Consider the following 21,560-nt stretch of genomic DNA (forward strand, 5'->3'; position numbering starts at 1 on the left):
TTAGCGTTCGGTTGAGGAGGAGTTACCACAAAATCTCTGAACATCGTGCCATAGGCCCCGACTAACTTACAGGCTGACTAAAATTGTGCCAAAGTGATTGAGCCCCGGCCGTAGGCCGGGGTGATACCTAGTACTTTATATGTTCGCTTGTGTCAGATGTTAATTATAATTATTTCTAAAATTTCGGGGGAGATTGTAATTGCGTTTAAACTTGGACACACTTTAAAGCTGCGCAACTCCAGACGAACTTACAATCTTTGTCGCGCAATATTTGGCGAAAGCCAAATCTGGTTGCCCTTTTTATCTTTTTTTCACTTTCATCTTTTTCACATACCATGTCACGCTTCCAACTCTTTCCCCAAACTCGAGTTTTTTTTTACCATTTGAGTTTTTTTTACCATGACTGTGGATGCTCTTGCCAGGGTGCATGAACACCCTCTTACAAAGCCAACTCCATCCCAACAGTAATTTAGTTTACATCGGTCAACGAAGGAAACCAGTTCAAACAACCTGGTCCTACCGGACCTACCCACATGACTTGGAAGTCGGTGCGTGCACAATGTCTCCACTCCCACGAGCGTATATTATATTACAGAACACTGCCGCTTCACTTCCCTTTTTTCGAAGAGACAAATTTTCGAGCGCGATTTCTGAAAATAAAAGACCTAAAAATAAAAACCCATAAGAATTAGGGCTTTATATATCCAGTTCTCTACTTCATCCTAAAAGTACCACAGAGATTTTTTTTTTTCAGGTTCAGAAGGAGGCTGAGCTGAGAAGTTGAATAAGAAACAAACAATCATGGTGAATCCAAGATGTTTCTTAGATATAACCATCGGAGGTGAATTAGAAGGAAGAATCGTTATTGAAGTTTACAGTGATGTTGTTCCTAAAACTGCTGAAAATTTTAGGGTTCTGTGTACCGGTGAAAAGGGTATTGGTCCTAATACCGGGGTTCCTCTTCACTTCAAGGTATTGATTGATTTAAGTACTAATTATTAAAAAAAAAGTTGTCTTTTTCTTCTTCTATGTTTTGATTTGTATTATGCATCTGTATTTGATTCTGGATTCGGTCTTTTGATTGTGTATTTGTTTTCAGGGTAATTGTTTTCACCGGGTAGTCAAAGGTTTTATGATACAAGGTGGGGATATAAGTGCTAGGAATGGGACAGGGGGAGAATCAATCTATGGCGTGAAATTTGAGGATGAGAATTTTGAATTAAAACATGAGAGGAAAGGAATGTTGTCAATGGCTAATTCAGGTCCAGATACTAATGGATCACAGTTCTTTATTACGACTACCCGGACATCTCATCTAGATGGAAAGCATGTTGTATTTGGTAAAGTGATTAAGGGTATGGGTGTGGTTCGTTCTATTGAGCATGTTACTACAACTGTGGGTGATGCTCCTGATCTTGAGATTTTAATTGCTGATTGTGGAGAGATTCCTGAGGGAGTTGATGATGGGACTTCAAACTTTTTCAATGATGGTGATACTTATCCTGATTGGCCAGCTGACCTCGAAGAGAAGTCAGGGGAAATCACTTGGTGGATGGATGCTGTTAGTGCCGTTAAAGGTTTTGGAAACGAGCATTACAAGGTAATAATTGGTAGACAGGAATGTCGCATGCATCGTTAGCAATGCCTTAATTATGCGTGTTCTTCGTGTTTGTTTAATAGTTTCTGCATTTGGCTGTGTACAGAAGCAAGACTATAAGATGGCTCTTCGTAAGTATCGCAAGGCCTTGCGGTACTTGGATATTTGCTGGGAGAAAGATGACATTGATGAAGGTAGTCTTTTTAAGTTCTCCTTGTTTATCAACGTTAAGCTGTTTTGTAAGGTTTGACTAGAGTAGAACATGCGGCATGCCTATATGTAGTCTGATTATAATTTATTTGATTTTGCAGAAAAAAGTTCATCACTGAGGAAATCGAAGTCACAGATATTCACAAATAGTTCTGTAAGTATTTCTGAATATTAGTATGTGCCGTTTTCAACATTTATTTTGAAAGTATCTTTTTGGAGAATTGAAGAGTCAGTTTATAATCAGTGCAACCAAATAGTTGCGGGTCGATAACTTCGGCATGTCCTGATTTTCCATGTCAGTGGCATTAGCAATTAGTACGTGCCATTGTCAACATTTATTTAGAGAGTATGTTTTTGGAGAATTAAATTGTCAGTTTTTAAATTTATTAGTGCAAACAAATAATTGCGGATCGATAACTTGGATGTTGCCGTGTCAGTGGCAGTAGCAATTATATCCTTAACTATTAAGGTGTAAGATGTACTAAGTTGCAGTAGTTGAAGATTGACATTGATCAGAAGTCTTGGAGAGGTTCCATTAACTGCAGACTTGTGATGTTTCTCTAAAAAGCAACTAGTTGTTCATGTAGGTGTTTTTCTTTGAATTTAAGATTGTTACTTTAATCTAATGAGCATTATTGTGTGCGTGCTCTTTTTAGGCATGTAAACTGAAACTTGGAGATTTAAAAGGAGCTTTATTGGACACAGACTTCGCAATGCGCGATGGGGAGGACAATGTCAAAGCTCTGTTTCGCCAAGGGCGGGTTGGTATCTCTCCCAATAACACAAAACTTCTTTGCTGAAACAGTGAGCTGCCATGGCATTACATATGATAGTGGAAAATGCTTCATGACACCAATGCATTGTCTAAGAGAAGGCAAAGTTTCCAAAATTACATTCTCTTCTTTGACGATGTAGCACAATTAATACCAGAAAGACAAAAAATAGTTAAGTGATATTTACAGTTGGAAAATGTATGACACTTGAAGAATTCACCGGTGAATTTTGTTGAATTAAATAGTAGAGACCATTGATGACTTAATAGTTAACATCATTGACATTCTTCGCCTCAACTGCGGGTGGTATGTCAAACAATATGTCAAAGGTCATATTAAATGCTCACGTGTTTGCTTTTGCAACTTTGCGCCCTAGTCCTGCTTTACATTTGATATTTGATAGAATTGTAACTTAAAGAGTAACTGTTGGTTGATTTATCAGGCATATATGGCATTAAAGGATGTGGATGCTGCTGTCGAGAGTTTCAAAAAGGCATTAGAGTTGGAACCAAGTGATGGTGAGTTATCACGTATATATTCACATAAAAATGTAGTATGTGGAAAATAAGTTTATTGGATAGTAAGCATAAGCTGTCTTTCTCTTTATCTTGATCCTTGACTAGTGAAACGACCTGCATAGCATTTGATACCTGATTTCTAGGTTACAAACTTACTGGACATGATTTTTTCTAACCTTGGTGTGCATCATATGTTTTCTTACAGCTGGAATAAAAAAGGAGCTTGCTGTTGCAAAGAAGAAGGTAAGCATAATCTTAAATCATTCTGAGTGCTGGGTGATTTAATTTTCCTTAACGACAAGACAGAAATTAAAACTGTTGATAAAATTGGCTTGCAGATTGCTGATAGACGTGATTTGGAAAAGAAGGCCTATTCGAAAATGTTCCAGTAGAATGTTACAGCCACTGATGGTACTGTCTTTTTCTGGGTTTATTTGTTCTCTGCTGTAATGGAGTTTGCTTGATAATTCCTCTTGTTTTCTCGTTTCGCTATTTGGAGTTCGTTTGCTTACTTTCTGGATGGATTTTGCTTCATGTGTTAGTTTTAGTCATGGCCTCTTTCTAGCATACTTTTTGTTTTTGACAAAAGATTTTTTTCTCCCAGTTTTTTGTAATTTTAATGGTATTACTATTATATATATAGAATGGTTAAAGCATGTCTACAATCATCTGATTGGTGCTGGTTTGGTTTCAGGTTTTCTGATGAGGGGAAGGAACATCCAATTTTGAAGTACATAACCATCCAATTTTGACATTCTATGATCAACTTGAACTGTAGTTAATTTTTGTTTTTTGTTTAAACATTATTTAAGTTATAGAGATTTTTTGTTTTGAATTTTATGCTACATTACTGAGCACATACAGTAGTTTTCTTTGGCCTTGTTCTGAAAATAGCATATATGCAGTCTCATTTGAGGTTTCCCTGGACAAGGTTATTCCTCTAAGTGGGACTGGGGACCTTAATCACTCGTCCCAAACGGAATACAGGAGAAGCAGATTTAATCTACTGCAATAAATTAGCTTAAATACAAAGGGAAATCACCAGTGAAATAGTTTATAAAAAAAAAAAAAATTGCCTTGTTTTGCTAGGGGATCCGCTGCATCAGAAACTAAAGCCCAAAAAACGTATTGCACGTCTCTAGAATCTTGACTCCCGCCTGGAGAATTGTTTGGCATTGCAAAAAAACTGACAATCTTGTGGTGGTCTCCCTGGGTATAAAAGTATTGTAGATCTGCCTCTTTAGCACACTCCATTGCTCTGAGGAGAGCTAGAGCTTCTGCCTCTTCTGGAGAGCCTGCGAAAGATTGTCCTGCTGTTGCTGCACTGCAGTTTCCTGCATTATTTCTAACCAGAAACCATAACCACTATTAGTGTTGATCCCTGCATCAAAATTTAGAACATAATATGGCGTTGGCTAGTGCACACACAGTAGTTGGAACGGCCAATTCAAAATTATCATCCAATATATATCGTGTCAATGGTGGAAGAAAATCTAAAGCAAATTAAGCCTGTATTGTTTGCATCGTCTGAAATAAAAAAATGAGTCGACTATTTACGTCTTCTCCAATGCTTTTAACCTGGGTTGCACAGACGCTTCATTTATGAAGCGTGTCCGCGCCCGATTCGCGTCGGACTCAAGACGCGCGTTGGAAGCTGACACGACGCGTGTCCGATGCACCAATATGTGTGTTCCGCTCGCGTCTTATTTGGACGCACCGATGACTCGTGTTTGAAACATTTTTTTTTTCATTTAATCTTCGTCCTTTATTTTTACTATTATTAACTAAACGAAGAAAGACAAACATTTAGATCAATCATTTAAGTCTTTATTAAGGTTTTGTAATTGGAAATGACATCACATATATCCTTGGTTGGGCATGTGTTGTTTTAGGAATGCATTTTGATAGTGATAATTGCTTGACCTTCGACGTGTATAAACAACCGATCTCTCCTTTTCTTTTGAAATTTATACACATGTAGCATTATTTTCTAATTTTTAGGATCGAAACACTTGACTTTGCTGTATAAATATATAATCGTATACATAAATAATATATAAACTAGATTTTGTGCCCTTGCTACGCACCGGGCGGAACTGAAAATCATTCATCATCTTTCTTTTTTTCTTTCTTTTAACCATATTTTTGGTTTGGTGTTATGTGGCTTCGCCTCGCCCCGTCGTGCATTTTTAATTTGGTATGGCCCGGCTTAGTCTCACCCCGTCTGATGCATTTTTGATTTGATATGGTCCGGCTTCGCCTCACCCAATTCCGATGCATGCTTAGGATTTATTCCCCACCTAATGCATGCTTTGGATTTTTGATTTGGTGTGGCTCGGCTTCGCCTCGCCCGTCTCAATACATGCTTAGGATTTTTAATTTGATCTTAATGTATGTTTAGGATTTTTAATTTGGTGTAGCTCGGTTTCGTCTCGCCTTATCCGGTAGATGTTTAAGATTTTTGATTTGTATCCTTCAAATAGTTTCTTCGTAATAGGTTTGGACAAAATACCAGACTGTTAGGTCAGTTTACTATTGCACCTATTTAAGTAACCATAATGCACAACTGTGAATTGAAATGATCAAGAGTCAAAGGAAAAATAAGTAACCATATTGCACCTATTTAAGTAACATTTGCATCTACTATTTTGTTGAGTTTTTGAGTGACAAATCTTTTTCTTAGAGCACTGGATATGCTTGTTGCAAGTTGCTTCACTTGCTGCTGAGTTGATTCTTTATTAATCTATATCATTTGGGTTGTGCAAGTGAACTGCACTTGTGCTTCAAATTTTGACAAATTGCGGTAATCAGATTTTAAGGAAAAATATGATTTCCCGTAAAAAAATTGATTCCAAGTTTTAAGAGCGTAAGTACTCCAACAATGATAACATGATACCAATGATCTACCCTAGAACTCATTTAAGCAAATGCCATTTAAGTAGAATAAAGTAACTTTTTTTTTTAACCATCTTAAAAACATGATACACAAATATGATCCCGATATTATATTAATCTCTGAGGCCAAAATAGGTGAAATTAAAATGAAAAAGTTTATTAGAACTTACAACTTCCCAAACTATAGGCTCACGCCTTCTCGTGGTCTAGCTGGAGGCTTAATCCTTCTTTGGAAGGATGGTTTTCACTTTAAACTTGTAAATGCAGAATCTTGGGTGTTTAATTGTCTAGTGCAGGATGATCCATCAAAGATAGAATGGCTATTGACCTGCATCTATGGATATCCCTACCCTCATCATAAGGAAAAGCAGTGGCAATACGTAAAGGACTTAAGTCAGCAAATACAACAGCCATGGGTCGTTATGGGAGATCTTAACCTGGTTTTCAGTAGCGAAGAAAGACGTCATGTGACTGGTTCTTTAGCAACAACTTCAGCCTCTTCTAATCACTCGATTGCAAGAGCTTCTTCTTCTAGAGATTCTCCCTTCATCAACCTGATTCATGAAGCAGGTTTACAAGATTTGGGTTACTCGGGAAAATCTTTCACATGGTCTAGCAATGTGCATGGAACAGGCATAAGGAGATCAAGACTTGACAGATCAATTTTCAACAATGATTGGTTCATTAATTTCACGGACTCGAAGTTACTTCACTTGCCACAAATGGGGTCAGATCACTGCCCTATATTGCTCGACACTTCTTCGTTAAATGCTGATAAAAGAAGAAACTGGAAGTATTTCCAGTGTTATGAGAGAGATGAAACTCTAAAAGATGAAATTGTGGCGGCCTGGAATCATGAAATAAATGGCTCACACGCTTACAAAGTTACTAAAAGACTTGCAATCATAAAAAAATACGTCTCTAAATGGAATAGGGAGAAATTCGGCAATATCCAGAGCAACATAAATCTTCTTCATCAGGAGCTTGAAGTACTTCAACAACAATCACCGAATAACAACTCTCATCAGCAAGTTATTCAGGTTGAGAATCAAATTGAGCATTGGCACCAAATTCAGAGTGAATTTTGGGGATAGAAAGCAAGAGACGAATTCTACCTAGATATGGATAGAAACACAAGATATCATCATGCAGAGGCAAACAAAAGAAGAGCTCGGAACAATATTGTGGCTCTGAAAGACGGGAATGGCAATTGGTGCACTACTAGAGACATCCTGGAATCATTACTTGTAGACCATTACAGCTCTCTCCACACTACTTCCTCCCCAGCCATAAACGATAACATACTGCAGTGTATTCCAACTGTAATCAATGCTGAGGACAATTTACGTTTGATGACACCACCAGATGAAGCTGAAATCCATAGAGCTTTGAAGGCTATGAAACCATGGAAAGCCCCAGGACCTGATGGCTTTCCGCCGGGTTTTTTCCAACATCATTGGGATATTGTTAGAGCTGATATTGTGGACATGGTCAAACAGTTCTTTAATTCTGGCTACATACTCAAGAGCCTAAACGCCATCAACATTTCATTAATTCCCAAGACGAAAAACAAGCAGTTTCCCAGTGATTTGAGGCCAATTGCACTCTGCAATACCTCATATAAAATCATCTCAAAGATTTTATCTATTAGACTAAATAAACTAATGGGGAAAATTATTTCTCCTTTACAATCAGCATATGTGCAAGGGAGGCAGATAACAAACAATATTCACCTTGCGCAGGATATCATTCATACCATGAAGGATAAAAAGGAAAAATCCAAGTATCTAGCTCTAAAGCTGGATATGTCAAAATCCTTTGATAGGCTTAAATGGTCTTTCCTCGAAGATGTCATGTTGAAGATGGGATTCTGCAAGGATTGGTGTAACCTGGTCATGCAGTGCATAAGCATAACTCAAATCTCTATCATGCTTAATGGAGTTCCTTGCGATGCATACAAGCCAACAAGAGGGATTCGACAAGGTGACCCCTTGTCACCTTATATTTTCATCATTGCAATGGAGGCGTTCTCGCGTCAACTAATCAGTGGTGAGCAAGATAATCAAATCACATGAATCAAAATTGCTCCTAATGCTCCATCGATCTCACACCTGTTCTTCGCTGATGATTGATTATTATTCATTAATGCTGACTTACATAATGTGAATAACTTGTTACAGATCATTGAAGATTTTGGCACTGCCTCAGGACAGATGGTGAATTTTAACAAATCCAGTGTCTACTACAATCATCATGTACCACCAAGATTTAGAAGAATTTTAACAAGAAGACTAAAGGTGCCTATAATGAATGCAAACGAGAAATACCTGGGTATCCCTCTAATCATTGGAAAAAATAAAGTCCAATGCTTCACAAGTCTGGTTGATAGAGTGCGGAGCAGGCTATCTGGATGGAACTATGAAGCCATGTCACAATGCAACAAAATAATGATGATCAACACAGTCACTAATACCATCCCATCCTATACTATGAACTGTTTGCAAGTGCCAGTGGAGGTTACCAACCAAATTGAAACCCTGCAGAGAAACTTCTGGTGGGGATTTAAAGAAAAAAGAGGTATGTGTATTATCTCCTGGAAAACCCTAAGCTTGCATAAACATCTAGGAGGTCAAGGTTTCAGAGATTTAAAAATTCTTAATGAAGCTCTTCTGGTGAAAGCGGCTTGGAGAATCTGCATACATTCTGAGGAACAATGGGTTAAAGCATTACAATCCAAATATTTTCTAGGTACCAGTCTCTTCATGCATCTCTCATAAGCAACTGTTCATGGGCATGGAGAGGCATTCAAAAACAACTCAGTTTCATAAAGCAGCATAGCAGGTGGAGATTAGGGAAGGGTACAAGAATAAAAATACGGCTAGATATGTGGATCACTGGCTTGAACATTCCACCAGTTCCAAAACACGATGCAATGGATAGTGAACAGTACATATGGGTGAAAGATCATTTTACTCAAGATAGCAAGGACTGGAATCGTGAATTATTGCAACACTTGTTCGACAACAACACTGTGGAGCTAATTATGAGAATGCGGATACCAACAGTGGCTGAAGATAAGCTAATCTGGAGCTTAACACACAACGGGGTTTTCTCACTGAAACCGGCGTACAACAAGTTGCATGAGATAAGTCTAGGCAATCTACAAGTATCAGATTGAATACAAAACACCACTCTAAGATGGAAAAGATTTTGGGAGATAAAGACTTGGCCAAGAGTGAAGCGTTTTTGGTGGAAATGTCTCTCAGACTCACTCCCAACCAAAGTCAGGCTCTCAAGAAACTTTTCTTACATCAACTGCATGTGTCCTCTGTGCAATCAGGTTGATGAATCTCTTATGCATATACTATTTAACTGCCCTTTCTCTAGGGCAGTTGGGATGCAAATCCCGGGTGGATCTAACTTTCTGACAGGGAATCATACAAGCATCGCTGCCTTATTCGAAGGATGGTTGGACAAACCTCAGCATCAGCCAAACAACACAGTTGATCTAAAAACTGCCATGATCGTTGCCTGGACCATCTGGAATGAGAGATGTGATGTCCATTTTCAGAAAAAGACCGCAGATCCTATTGTGACTGCTAATAAGGCCCTTTATTTTGCTACTTATATAGGAAAACTTCATGCTAGTATCCCAATACCTATTAGAACAGACATGCCACTTAGGGGAATAACACCAAAGTGGAAACCACTAGCTTATCCATTCTATTTTATAAACTGTGATGCTTCATACGATGCAAAAACTGGGCTAACTGGCATTTCTATTATTTTGCGTGATTTTACAGGTAGATGGCGCGACTCCAAATGCAAATGCTATGCAGGAGTAAGGGGATCGGAACAAACAAAATGCCTGGCTTTTCTTGATGCGACAAGATGGGGAGTTGAGTTACGATATACACACATCGAATTCCAAATAAATTTGCAAGGAATAGACAGTGTATCAACTGCTCCACACCAGTTATCTCATGGGAAGACGAAGACATCCTGCTAGATGTCATTGATACATTAAGAAACATCCCACAATGGGTATGTAAGTTTGTGTCCAGAGTCTGTAATAAACCAGCTGACAAACTAGCTAAGTTCAGCAGGAAGAATAGTATTACTAAAGAGTGGCATACCGAGCCACCTAGAGTGATAGAGAGTTATCTGTTATCTGACATTGAATCGCTTTCTTAGTTCAATAAAATTTCTTTGGCATCAAAAAAAAAAGTAACCTTTTTTTTCTTCCCTTTGGCCAAAAAATATGAATCAATTAATACTAAGGCCTTGTTTGGTAAAATTTATGATTATCTATTTATGGTTATAGATAATCATAAATTGATAAAAGATTTTGATATAATCATTTTAACAATAAATTTTTCCAAACATTTTTTTTAGATAATTGATTATCTTAGAATGATGATCTCAAAAAGGAGAGGAAAGAACATTGATCTAGAATATTATCTTACTCTTATGTTGTTTTTTTGTCTCTCTCTTGATAGTTTAGAGAAAATAAGAAGAAGAAAAAAATCAATTTGAGTTCCTTAGTAAAAATAATTGATTATAATAAATTTTCAAAACAACTTTTTCTTGTTTATGGAAACAATGGATTTTTTCAATTATAATTAAAATAAGCAATTATTATAATGGTTACCAAACGCATATAGAATCCATTATAATCTGGATAGTGGATTATAAGCTGATAATCCATTAAAATAATGGTTATGAAAAAGCCCCGAAGTGAAAAAATGAGACTAACCAAGAAGCCATGGTGTCCAACTTACAATTTAGTGGTTGAAGTTTTGTAGAAACAGATCGGCTACATTTCAGCCATTGCCAGGCGTCCTGCATATGCTGACTGATTTCCACCAGGGGATTATCCCTAAAATACCCATATCGTTGTCGTACAATTCCCATATGCACTCTTCTGGCATTTTCAAAATTGTCTCCAGGTGTTCCAGATAGTACACACCCCTGCATATTCATAAACCCCAAAATTATATCAGAATTCATGATGAATTCAGCCAATAATAATCAGAATTCAAATTGTAATCGAGGTTTGGGGTTAATGATGCTTACAAACAAAAAAGGCTGATAAATCTATACTTATATTTTAATTTAATACTCAACTAAATTTCAATCCTCCAGTTCAAATGACATGCCCGGACTCCAAAACTCTCTACTGGGGAGGTTGTTAACAGTCAAAATTCGTAAACCAACTTGGGATAGATTAATACCTTTTAGGTGTTAATAAGCCTCCAGCATCCACCTTGAGTTCCCTAAAATATCATACCAGCATCAGGATCATTTCTAGTAGAAGGTGTGACAAAGTTCCAGTACCAATTACGTTGACGGTCTTGACCAATGAGGCAAAGATCTTTATACATGCATCTACTCTGCTCTTTGACTAATGTAAGACTTTTATCGTGACCGCAATTTATCCGCAACAGCATATATGTAGATGTGGAAAACCCTGCAACTACATCCCAAGATAAGCATACACACTCCTAATGAAGTAAACAAATAAGAGAAGCACAAGAACACAAGATATACGTGGTTCGGTATGATTACCTACGTCCACAGGGGTAAAGGGATGATCGTATTACTTGATTCAAAGTTACAAAGGACATCTCTTCTTACAAACTCTCAAGTCTCACTCTTAAGCTCTTGGTGTTCTCTCTTCCCTCGCTCATTACTTGCCCTTTAGCTCTCTACATGGCTCTCTATTTATAACTACAAGTGATGATACATCCAAGTTGCAGTGTTAGTCGCGACGTATCTTCCTTGATGTCCTTCTCGTGTAGCAGGCGATGTCTTCTCCGAGATGTAGGGCTAGGCCTGGTGATATCTTCTCCCGGCATCCATTCATCCGATATCGATCAGTTAGTGAGTATGGACGATGTCGCCCTTGATATTCTTAGCCGAGTCTTACTTTGACCAGATTCTTCATATCTTCTCAACTACTTCGTCAATGCATTTATTGCTCTTGTACTCGATGGCTGTCTCTTTTGTCACCTCCGACCTTTACACGTATTGTCTGCACGGGTTCCCTTGGTGTCTCTTTTCTCGCGCCTACGCCAGGTAGAATGATTTGGTGCTTCACGCCTCATCTGCTGTCGATGCCCCTACTACCTAGGATTGCTCCACCTGGATCTGTGGATTATTTACACCTACATTTATGCCCCTTCTTTCACTCGTGTGATCGACACGAGGGGAAGAAACTGCTTCGCCTTCCACGTCCGCTGCCATGCCGTGTTTCACGCCATGTTGTTCCCCACTACACTCGTCTTTATGACCCGCTTACCCTCTTCGCCGGTTACAATTGTTGGGACTATAAATTCAAGCCTTAAACCCTTGGCTTTTCACTTTTACTTTCTCCGAAAATTTACACTCTCTCTCCTTAGTTTTTTCTTCCAATTTCTGCTCTGATATTCCTTTATCTTCTGATTCTCTGAAAGTTTCAATCATCCTTTGATCCTTCCATTGCTTTCCCCCTTGATGCTGTTGCGATTCTTGATGCTTGTTATCTTCTTCGGTTTGAAGTTTCTTCACAACAGTTCTTCCATGGCTTCTTCGACTCCCTCCATGACAGAGAAGAGGTGTGTTAGTTATACCTTTTCTGAGGATGATGGTGTTCCTATTGATTCTTTTTTTATTGTTGACATCCCTTCACACCATGATCATCATTCCCTTAACTCTATCCTCTCTGGTGGTTCTCCTTCATTTCTATGTAGGAATGACAAGAAAGTTGCCAAAGACTTGACTGATGAACAGTTCAATAATCAGTTGAAGAGTGATTTTGATCTTCATGGTTACGACATCAGACTCTTGTCGGGCCAAAGGGGCGTTCTGAAGAGAAGTGATGTTGTGAATTTCCCTCACTCGGCCGAGGCAACCGTCGTCACCAAAGGTCAATTGGAGCTCGGGCTACACTTCCCTCTGTACAACCCTAGCCGTCCATTCATGTATGAGGCTCTTTCAAAGCTTCGTCCTCATCATGCCTTAGATCAGTGGAATGGTAATACTTTTCGTCTCATAAACGAGTGGGAGAGACGAAGTCGGGGCAGTTGCACTCCTACGTCCTGGTCAACCTATGATCCGTCCGAAGCAGGCGACTATACCCCCGCCAGTTTTGCTGTCAATTATCAGAGTGGACTTCCACTAATGGTGACCTCGCAGGTTTTGCTGCTAGTCCTCACCATAATAAGACTATCCCTGATGGTTTCAAGAAGCTTCTCCTGGATGAGGACCCTGAGGGGAAGACGACTAACAAGCAAGCCCGACATACCAGTAATGTGGCTTGGGACCGAGTTCCGCTTGCTATCTACAGTCCTCTTCTTAATGGACAATTTCCTCCTCCGGCCGAGTCCTACCCGTTCTGGTAGTCAATGTTGATCGAGTAAGTCGCTTCGTCTATTTTAACTTTGTCGGCCCGGGTATCCAGATGGGCCATGTTTTAATTCATTGTTGTTTTGCAGTCTCAGTCTCAAAGTAGTTAGTTTAAAGCTTCGGTTTCTAAGAAGAGGGATAGGGGTCCTAGCACAAGAGTCGAGAGAGAGGCAGGGAAGGTAACAAATATATTGTTCTTCCCACAGTACATGTACTTGCCCCTATTTTTTGCCTTGAATGGATCTAACGAAGACTCATGTGCAGAAATAGAAAGCTGATGAGAGAGATGTGGAGAATGCTCCGGCGATTGAGGGTGAGGACCCCGACGAGCGGCTTCCCTTGTCTCATTTTCTGAGGAAGTTGTCTCAGAAATCTTCTGATGTTTCTTCTACCATTGTAGGTGGTAAGCCTAGTAGAGGGGAAAAAATCGAAGGTCGATGAATCTGCCCCAGGGGAAGTTATGCCCCAGCAATCTGTTAGTAGAAGTGTCACTCTTGCCGATGGTGTTGTTCTCCTTGTTTCTGATGGTGAGGATGATGACGATCTTTTTGAAGAGGAGGATAATACTGGTGGTGTGGGAGAGAAAGAGGATGAGTCTGGTGCTGGTGAAGAAAATGTTACCCCTGAGGGTGTGTTGTTGGAAAAGATCTCTCCTGTTATTCCTGCCCCGATCTCGGGTGGGGCTACCTTATTTACTATCTCGGTTCGATGTGTAATTCTCTCGGGGATCTCTCTTCTCCCGACTTTGCCTCATTGTGTGATGATCAGATGATCAGTGTTATATCTTTGTACTCTGTCGGTCTGAAGGGCACTTTTGATCAAATGGTGAGTTGTGTTTCTCTATTCATACATTTGTAACGTGGAGTGGTTGCTGACGTTCATAGTGTTTTCAGGTTGCCAATAAGGACTTGTTGGAGGCTGATCTTCGGCGAAAGGAACTAGCATAGAAGGACAGTCTTTGTCTCCAATTAAAGCAAGAGCAGGACCGAGCCCGAGAGTTAGAGAAACGATTGGCCGAGACCCAAGGTATTTGTTTAGAACTTAAGTAGCTATGATTGATTTCGTAGTGCCAATATCCTGAACTTAGTATTATCTTGTTAGCCGAGATGTCTAGTATAGATGTCGATGCAGCTTCTGAATATCGTTTGTTAAAGAGAAAAATGGATATTGAGATGAGCCATGTTGAGAATCTCCGCCAAAGAATCGTTAACAAGGATGACAAAATTGATCGTCAAGAAACCGAGCTTGAGGAGCTCCGAGACAGGCTATACCGCTATGAGACCTTCGAATATGTGCCCGAGGAGATAGATAATATGCGGGGGAGTCTTTCCTGTGCTCAAGGTGTTACCGCCGATAGGGCTCTGTTGGTTGATAATTTGGAGGGCCAGTGTGAACGTTTAAGGCGTCAGAACGTGGATTTGCATGCTGATTGTCAGCGCATTTTAGAGGAAAAGGACGTTGCTGATAGGTCCAATCAGGAATTACAAGGGAGGCTTCAAACTTTGGGCCAAGTATCCGAAGAGTTAGAATGGGCTCGGGCTCAGTTGTTAGGTCTGCAGAAGGCACATGATCGACAGAAGGCCGATTGGAGTGATCATAAGAAATATTTCCCCACAAATGAGTTTAATGAACAACGTTATCATGAGTTAACCTCCAAGATTTCATCCCTTGAGTGTAGTCTACTTAAGTCCGAGGAGACCGTTAAAGTAGTTTTTCCTTTGCTAGAAGGTGTTGTAGCCCATATTGTGTTGTGTTTGCTCGTGTTTTGGTGCTATGATGTTAGTGCCCCTGTTACTAATCGTATTTCTTATTTGTAGTTGAACAAAGAAAAGTGAAGTCGTTGGAGGAGGAATCTGCTCGGTTAAAGGCGAGAGAGACCCAGCTACTCGGGCAGGTAGCTATTGCCGAGGCGGCATCTCTTCAATTGACTCAGGGTCTTGCGGACGAGAAAGAGAAGTTCAATACTGAGATTATCGTCAAGGTCAAAGAAGGTGTGAAGGCAGTCATGGATAAGAAGCGAGCCGATACTGCTGCTAAGAAGGCTGGTTCGGGATCAGTTCCGCCAAAGGCCTGAGTAGATCTTTTGTAGTGTTGCACCACTATTATGCTCCTTATGTTGGGCTGTAAATCGTTTGAACGTCCTTATTTTCTCTAACATTTTCTTTTTAAGGGGTGCTGCCAGTTTGCTTACTGAACTTCTGACATTGTCATGCTTGTTGTTACGATTATATTTCGTTGTTTTGTCAAGGCGTGTCGATGTTTTCCTGCATGAAAGTGGTTGAACTAGTTAGTATAAAATCCATTTATGTCGAACACACTCAACAGGGAGGGTCATCGGGCCCAATTCCATGTCCCGATTGAGGTATCTCATCACTGTCATTTAGATCTAGTGGTAGGGTATTCGGTCATTCCTAGGTTTTATTGGCTCGATACCCCAAGAAGTTATCAATTAACTAGATTGGGAAAGTGATTTCGGCCACTTGCGATGGGAGCAATATTGTATGCTCAACTATCAGGTACTCATGCCCCGATAATCGGCCACTGGTTTCCAACCACCAGGGCCCTTAGACTACCTCGGCACTTGCACACTTCCACTGCCCCGAGTTCGAATAGACCGTCGAGTGTAAGACACATCGGCACTTGCACACTGCCATCGCCCCGAGTACGAATGTCCATTCGAATGTAAGTCACCTTGGCACTTGCATATTGTCGTCGCCCCGAGTAAGAATGACCATTAGACGCAATTGTCACATTCCCTACCCCACGTGGATTTTTAAGGAAATAAATGACAGAATATCATACATGTTGATACACCTCTCATGGGTGGTATAGCTTCAGATGTTGGGTGTTCCACGGTCTCGGCTCGGGTGTTCCGTCTGGTTTCAATATCTTATACGCTCCTTCGCAGACTTTTTCCACTATAGTATAGGGTCCGCCCCATCTTGCCGCCAACTTCCCACCCTTCTTATCATGTTCGTAACTGGGTAGATCCTTCAATGCCAATTTTCCAGGTTGAAATTCTCTCAGTCGAACTCGTTTGTTGTATTCACGTTGTAACCTCCTTTAGTAGTTCTCCATTTTTTGTAGGGCCATTTCTCTAGTTTCTTCTAAATCATCCAGCTTAGCCAAAATGAGGTCTGTCGAGATGTTCATTATCCATGCCTCAGTCCTTGTAGTAGGTATCATTGCCTCAGTTGGGGGAGGATAGCTTCGGTATATGTTAGCATGAAGGGTGAAGCCGGTTGCGTCCCTGCGGGTGGTCCTATATGCCCATAATACATTGTAGAGCTTCTCGCACCACTCGCCATATTCTCCATCCAACTTTTTCTTTTGGTTGTCGGCTATGGTTTTGTTTGTAATCTCAGCTTGCCCATTACTTTGTGGTTAAATAGGCGTAGCCTTGCTTTTGCGGATGTTATAAGTGTTAAATAACATGTCAATGTTCTTTCCTTGGATTTGTTGTCCATTGTCCGAGACAATTGCCGCCGGCACGCCAAAACGACAGATAATGTGCTCCCAAATGAAGTGAAAGATGTCTTTATCTCGAATGTGCCTTAGTGGTACCGCTTCCACCCATTTGGTGAAGTAGTCAATAGCCACGATCAAGTATTTTCTCTTCCCCGACCCGACGTGTAGGGGCCCAACGATATCGATCCCCCACTTGGCAAAGGGCCATGGGCTGATTACTGAGTTCAAAGTTACTGCAGGTGCATGTATTTTTTTTCCAAATTTTTGGCATTCATCGCAGGCTAATGCCATGTGTTTTGCATCGTCATTCATGTATGGCCAGAAATACCCCATGGTCTTAGCTCGGGATGCCAGGATTCGACCCGAGCTGTGATTGCCCGCAGCCCCATAATGCAATTCATTCAAGATTGGGTGTCCTTCTTCTTTGCTTAGGCACCTTAATAATGGTCCTAGGTAGGATTTCCTATACAGAACGCTGTCTCGTAATTCGTATGCCGCCAATTTGCTTTTAACTTTATTGATCTCGGGTCGTCCCTTGGGCAATTCTCCCGTCTCCAAATATTGGTGAACGGGTTTGCGCCAATCGTCGTTCTCGTATATATCAGCTGTATCTACCGCTACATATTCTTTTGTGTCTACTGGCTCAGGGACAAATGGCATCATGATTCTCATGACTCTGATTCCTTCAATGCTTGAGTCTGTTAGCATGAAGACGATATACGCCAGTGCATCTGAATGTCGATTATCTTTTCTATAAATATGTCAGAATTTGATGTTTGGTATCTGGACGATATAGAATTGGGCGAGCTCCCAATACTTCTGCAATACTGGATCATGTATAGCATACTGCCCAGTGATCTGCCTACTGACCAGCTGGGAGTCGCTGGTCAGTCTCACGTCGTGGATCCCTATTTCTACTATCATTCGTAAAGCATGTATCACGGCTTCGTACTCGGTGACATTGTTTGTTGCCTTAAACTCCAGCCTGAAATAATGAACCATATTTTTCCCCTTTGGTGTGGTGAAGACGACCCCTAGGCCGTACCCATCTTTGTTGGACGACCCATCGACGAAGACTTCCCATCGCGTCGGGCTGCAAGTTTCAAGGAGGTCGGAGGGGTCTTCTCGGTCTTCTTCCATGCCCAGGATATCTTCAACTCCTTCCTCATCGTCTAAAAGTAAATCTGCTAGGAAGTCGGCCACTGCATGTGCCTTTACTGTTGTTCTCATCTCATAGAAGATGTCGAACTGCTTGATTTGAGCACTCTATTTAGAAATCCGCCCTGACCTCGCTGCATTGTCGAGCACTGACTCTATGAAAGACTTCGTAATCACTCGAATTCTGTGGGTCTGGAAATATGTTCGAAGTTTTTGTGTTGAAAATACCAAGGCTAGTATTAACTGCTCAATTCTAGTGTAATTTTTCTATGTCGGGTTCATGGTTTTGCTTATGAAGTACACAGGCTTCTCCTCGGTCCCCAAATTCTTGACTAAAACTGTGCTTATGACATAACCTGTTGCCCCGATATACATGGTAAGCACTTCATCGGGCTCGGGCCTTTGGAAAACTGGTAGGCTTGCGAGATGTTGCTTAATCTTTTGGAATGCATCCTCACATTCCTCGCTCCATTTGAATTTTTCTCCTTTCTTTAACGTCCCGAAGAAATCTTTACATTTATCTGAGGATCGCGAGATGAATCGTCCTAGTGCCGCCAAGTTTCCGTTTAGCTGTTGTACATCTTTGATCGTCACCGGGGACGGCATTTCCAACACAGCCCTAATCTTCTCTAGATCGGCTTTTATACCTTTATCAGTGATTATGTATCCCAGAAACTTACTCGAGGTAACCCAAAAGGTGCATTTGGCCGGGTTTACTTGCATCTTATATTTTCTCATGGTTCGAAATATTTCCCTAAGATCATCAATATGATTGTCTGCCACCTTGCTTTTGACTAACATATCGTCCACATAGACTTTGATGGTGTCGTGTATTTTGTCCTCAAACATGTCCTCCACCAACCTTTGATAAGTGGCACCTGCGTTCCTCAATCCGAACGGCATTTTGCTGTAGCAATATAGCCCTCTAGGTGTGAAGAAAGACGTATGTTCTTGATCCTCGGGATCTAGGGGAATTTGATTATATCCAGAGTACCCGTCCATCAATGTTATCGCCTTGTACCTAACTATGGACTCTACCAATTGATCGATGCTGGGGAGGGGAAAACTATCCTTCAGGCAGGCCTTATTCAAGTCGTTGAAGTCGATACATATTTTGACCCCTCCATTCCTTTTAGGGACTATCACCATATTAGATATCCACTGGGGGTATTGAGCCTTCCGAATGATCCCCGCTATCTGTAGGTTTTTTAACTCGACCTCTACTGCTGCCTACAACTCAGGTGCAATCCTACGCATTTTTGTCGGATCGGTTTGAATTTAGGATCTATTCTTAAGTGGTGTGAGCATACTTCTGGGTCGATTCCCTCCATATCATGCATCTGCCAGGCGAACACATCCGGGTGTTCCTTTAATAAGGTTATTAATTGTTCTGTTCATTCGTCTGATAGTAAGGTCCCAATTTTTAATATCTTAGGTTCCTCATCGGTCCCTAAGTTGATTTGTCGGGTAGCTTATAAGGCCGAAAATTTAGGCTTTGATTCCTCGACCGACGTTGCCTCCTTTGATTGCTACAAAATTTCTTGCTCGCCTGTTTCATAGGTCGTAATGGCTTGTTAGAGTACATTCTCTAACTCCTCCGCTGCTTTAGCCTCCTTAGATTTGTTCTTTTCTCGCCGTTGTCTTGACCGCCTTTCCTCATTTTGTCGAATATCCAGCTGCATACATTGTCTTGCAGCCTGTGGATCGCCCAGTACTTCCATAACCCCTCGGTAAGATGAGAACTTTAACTTATGATGGTATGCCGATACCACATCTTTGATACCCGCGATCCAAGGTCTGCCAAGGATAACCTCATAGGGCGATCCGACATCCACTACGCAAAAGGTGGTAAGTGTGTCCAAGTATCCCTGTCCGTCCGAGACTCTGAGAATGACCTCCCCCTTTGTCATTGCCATTGTACCGTTGAAGCCGTAGATCCGATAAGTTGAAGGGATCAGAACGTCATCTGATAGCTCCATCCTCTTGAACATGTCGTAAAATAGGACCTCGACTGAGATCCCACTATCCATCAGTATCCTTTTCACCCCCCACTCCTCGATGAGTAAGGTAACTACTAAGGGATATCCATGTGCTTGGCCATTTGATGGGACGTCCTTGGCCGAGAAGGTGGTCGGTTGCATCATCCAGGGTTCCATAGGCAAAGTTTTGGCTACACTAAGGATCTCTTTTCCCGCATGATCCCTCTTGCAGATTCTAGAAGTGATACTGCCCCCTAAGTCGAATCTTTGGGTCGCCGAGTGTGAAATGGTGTTGCATGTGAACTGAGTCCCTCGGTCGATCCTCACTTGATGCACGGGAGCATCGGGTTATTGGGTCGATGTTGGCGCTGTCTTAACAAAATGTCGTAAGTAGCCATCTCGGATCAAATGTTGAACAATGTCCTTTACCTCCCGGCAGTTGTTAGTCGAGTGGCCTCGGTATTGGTGGTAATGGCAAAACTCGGGATGATTTCTTGTCTCGTCAAACTGGATTCCCCTTGTCTTTGGGTATCTGATGTCGTTTCGCTTTTCTACTTCCTTGAATATTTCCTCTAATGGTGCATTCAGAGGCGTGTACGTCCTTGGTTCATGACGAGGTTTCTTTCCTTTCTCAACCCATTCCTTCTTGACCGAGCCTTGTTGCGGTGCCATCGGCCTTTTCTATGATCGTTTTGGGTCTTCTCGAGGAACATGTTCCACCGACGCACTGGCTTCTTGTACTCCTCTATCTTGCGCTCCCTCTTGTATCTCCTCTAAGGAGATGTAATGCTCTTGCATCTTCCTCATCTCCCTTAAGGTTTGCGGTTTCTCAGTATACATAGCTATCCAAATAGGGTCGGATTTTCCTAATGAATTTTCGAATCCGAAAATTTGTTGTTCGACTGGTACTTTTCCGATATCGGTGCACAGCTTCCTCCATCTGTCCGTTAGAGATCTTAAAGGTTCCCTGAACCTTCGTGCCAGTGTGAACAGTTTGTTCACCCTTGGGCGAGAAATGCTATTATGCATGTATGTTTCGAGAAATGTTTCCACTAGGATGCCATAATTTCCAATGGACTCATCGGGAAAAGTATAAAACCAGTTCTTCGCCTCGCCTTATAGGCTTGCTGGGAAAAACTTACACATAACCACGTCATAGTTCTTCCATTGTAGTAGGGACATGTTGTACATCTTGATGTGCTCTCCTGCTTCGTCGGTGCCGTCAAACTTGGATGGGAAGGTTGGAATTGTGCATTTTTGGGGGAACGATGCTCGTTCAAGTTCCTTGGTGAAAGGAGTTTTTTGTGCCTCGCTAATCACCTCTGCCAACTTGTCGTCCTCGCCGTCTCCCGCCAATTTCTTGACCATCTCCTCAAGTTGCTTGAGCTTAGCCTCCATCGCCGCCTCAGATCTCCCATTATGCACTTCTTCGTCGGTTGAAGAATTTTCGGATGGACCGTACCCGCTTATCGTCCGGTTGGGGTCGGGTGCATGTCCTCGGGTCAAGGGCGGTGTTTGAGTTCGTCCTGATCGGGTGTGGCTGCTGGAAGCTCCTCGGCTCGATGACCCTCGTGAC

The 21,560-nt window shown here is 41.3% G+C and overlaps 1 protein-coding gene across 1 annotated transcript; it reads left to right on the top strand.

The window, feature by feature from the left end:
- Window positions 1-634: 634 nt before the first annotated feature.
- LOC113356799 (peptidyl-prolyl cis-trans isomerase CYP40-like) lies at window positions 635-3,955 on the top strand. The gene is made up of 9 exons (XM_026600023.1): window positions 635-972; window positions 1,100-1,600; window positions 1,704-1,791; window positions 1,909-1,961; window positions 2,464-2,568; window positions 3,023-3,098; window positions 3,304-3,341; window positions 3,437-3,509; window positions 3,793-3,955. Exons 1-8 carry the CDS (start codon window positions 802-804, stop codon window positions 3,488-3,490), a joined length of 1,086 nt encoding a protein of 361 aa, XP_026455808.1. The 5' UTR covers window positions 635-801; the 3' UTR covers window positions 3,491-3,509; window positions 3,793-3,955.
- Window positions 3,956-21,560: the final 17,605 nt, after the last annotated feature.

Source organism: Papaver somniferum, chromosome 3 (genome assembly GCF_003573695.1).
Source record: "Papaver somniferum cultivar HN1 chromosome 3, ASM357369v1, whole genome shotgun sequence".
Classification (NCBI taxonomy): Eukaryota; Viridiplantae; Streptophyta; class Magnoliopsida; order Ranunculales; family Papaveraceae; genus Papaver; species Papaver somniferum.

Excerpts from the sequence above, each read along its gene's own strand:
- LOC113356799 (XM_026600023.1), top strand. The coding sequence starts at position 802 with ATGGTGAATCCAAGATGTTTCTTAGATATAACCATCGGAGGTGAATTA. Across the intron at positions 1,601-1,703 it reads TTGGAAACGAGCATTACAAG|AAGCAAGACTATAAGATGGC; the intron begins GTAATAATTGGT and ends GGCTGTGTACAG. Across the intron at positions 2,569-3,022 it reads CTCTGTTTCGCCAAGGGCGG|GCATATATGGCATTAAAGGA; the intron begins GTTGGTATCTCT and ends TTGATTTATCAG.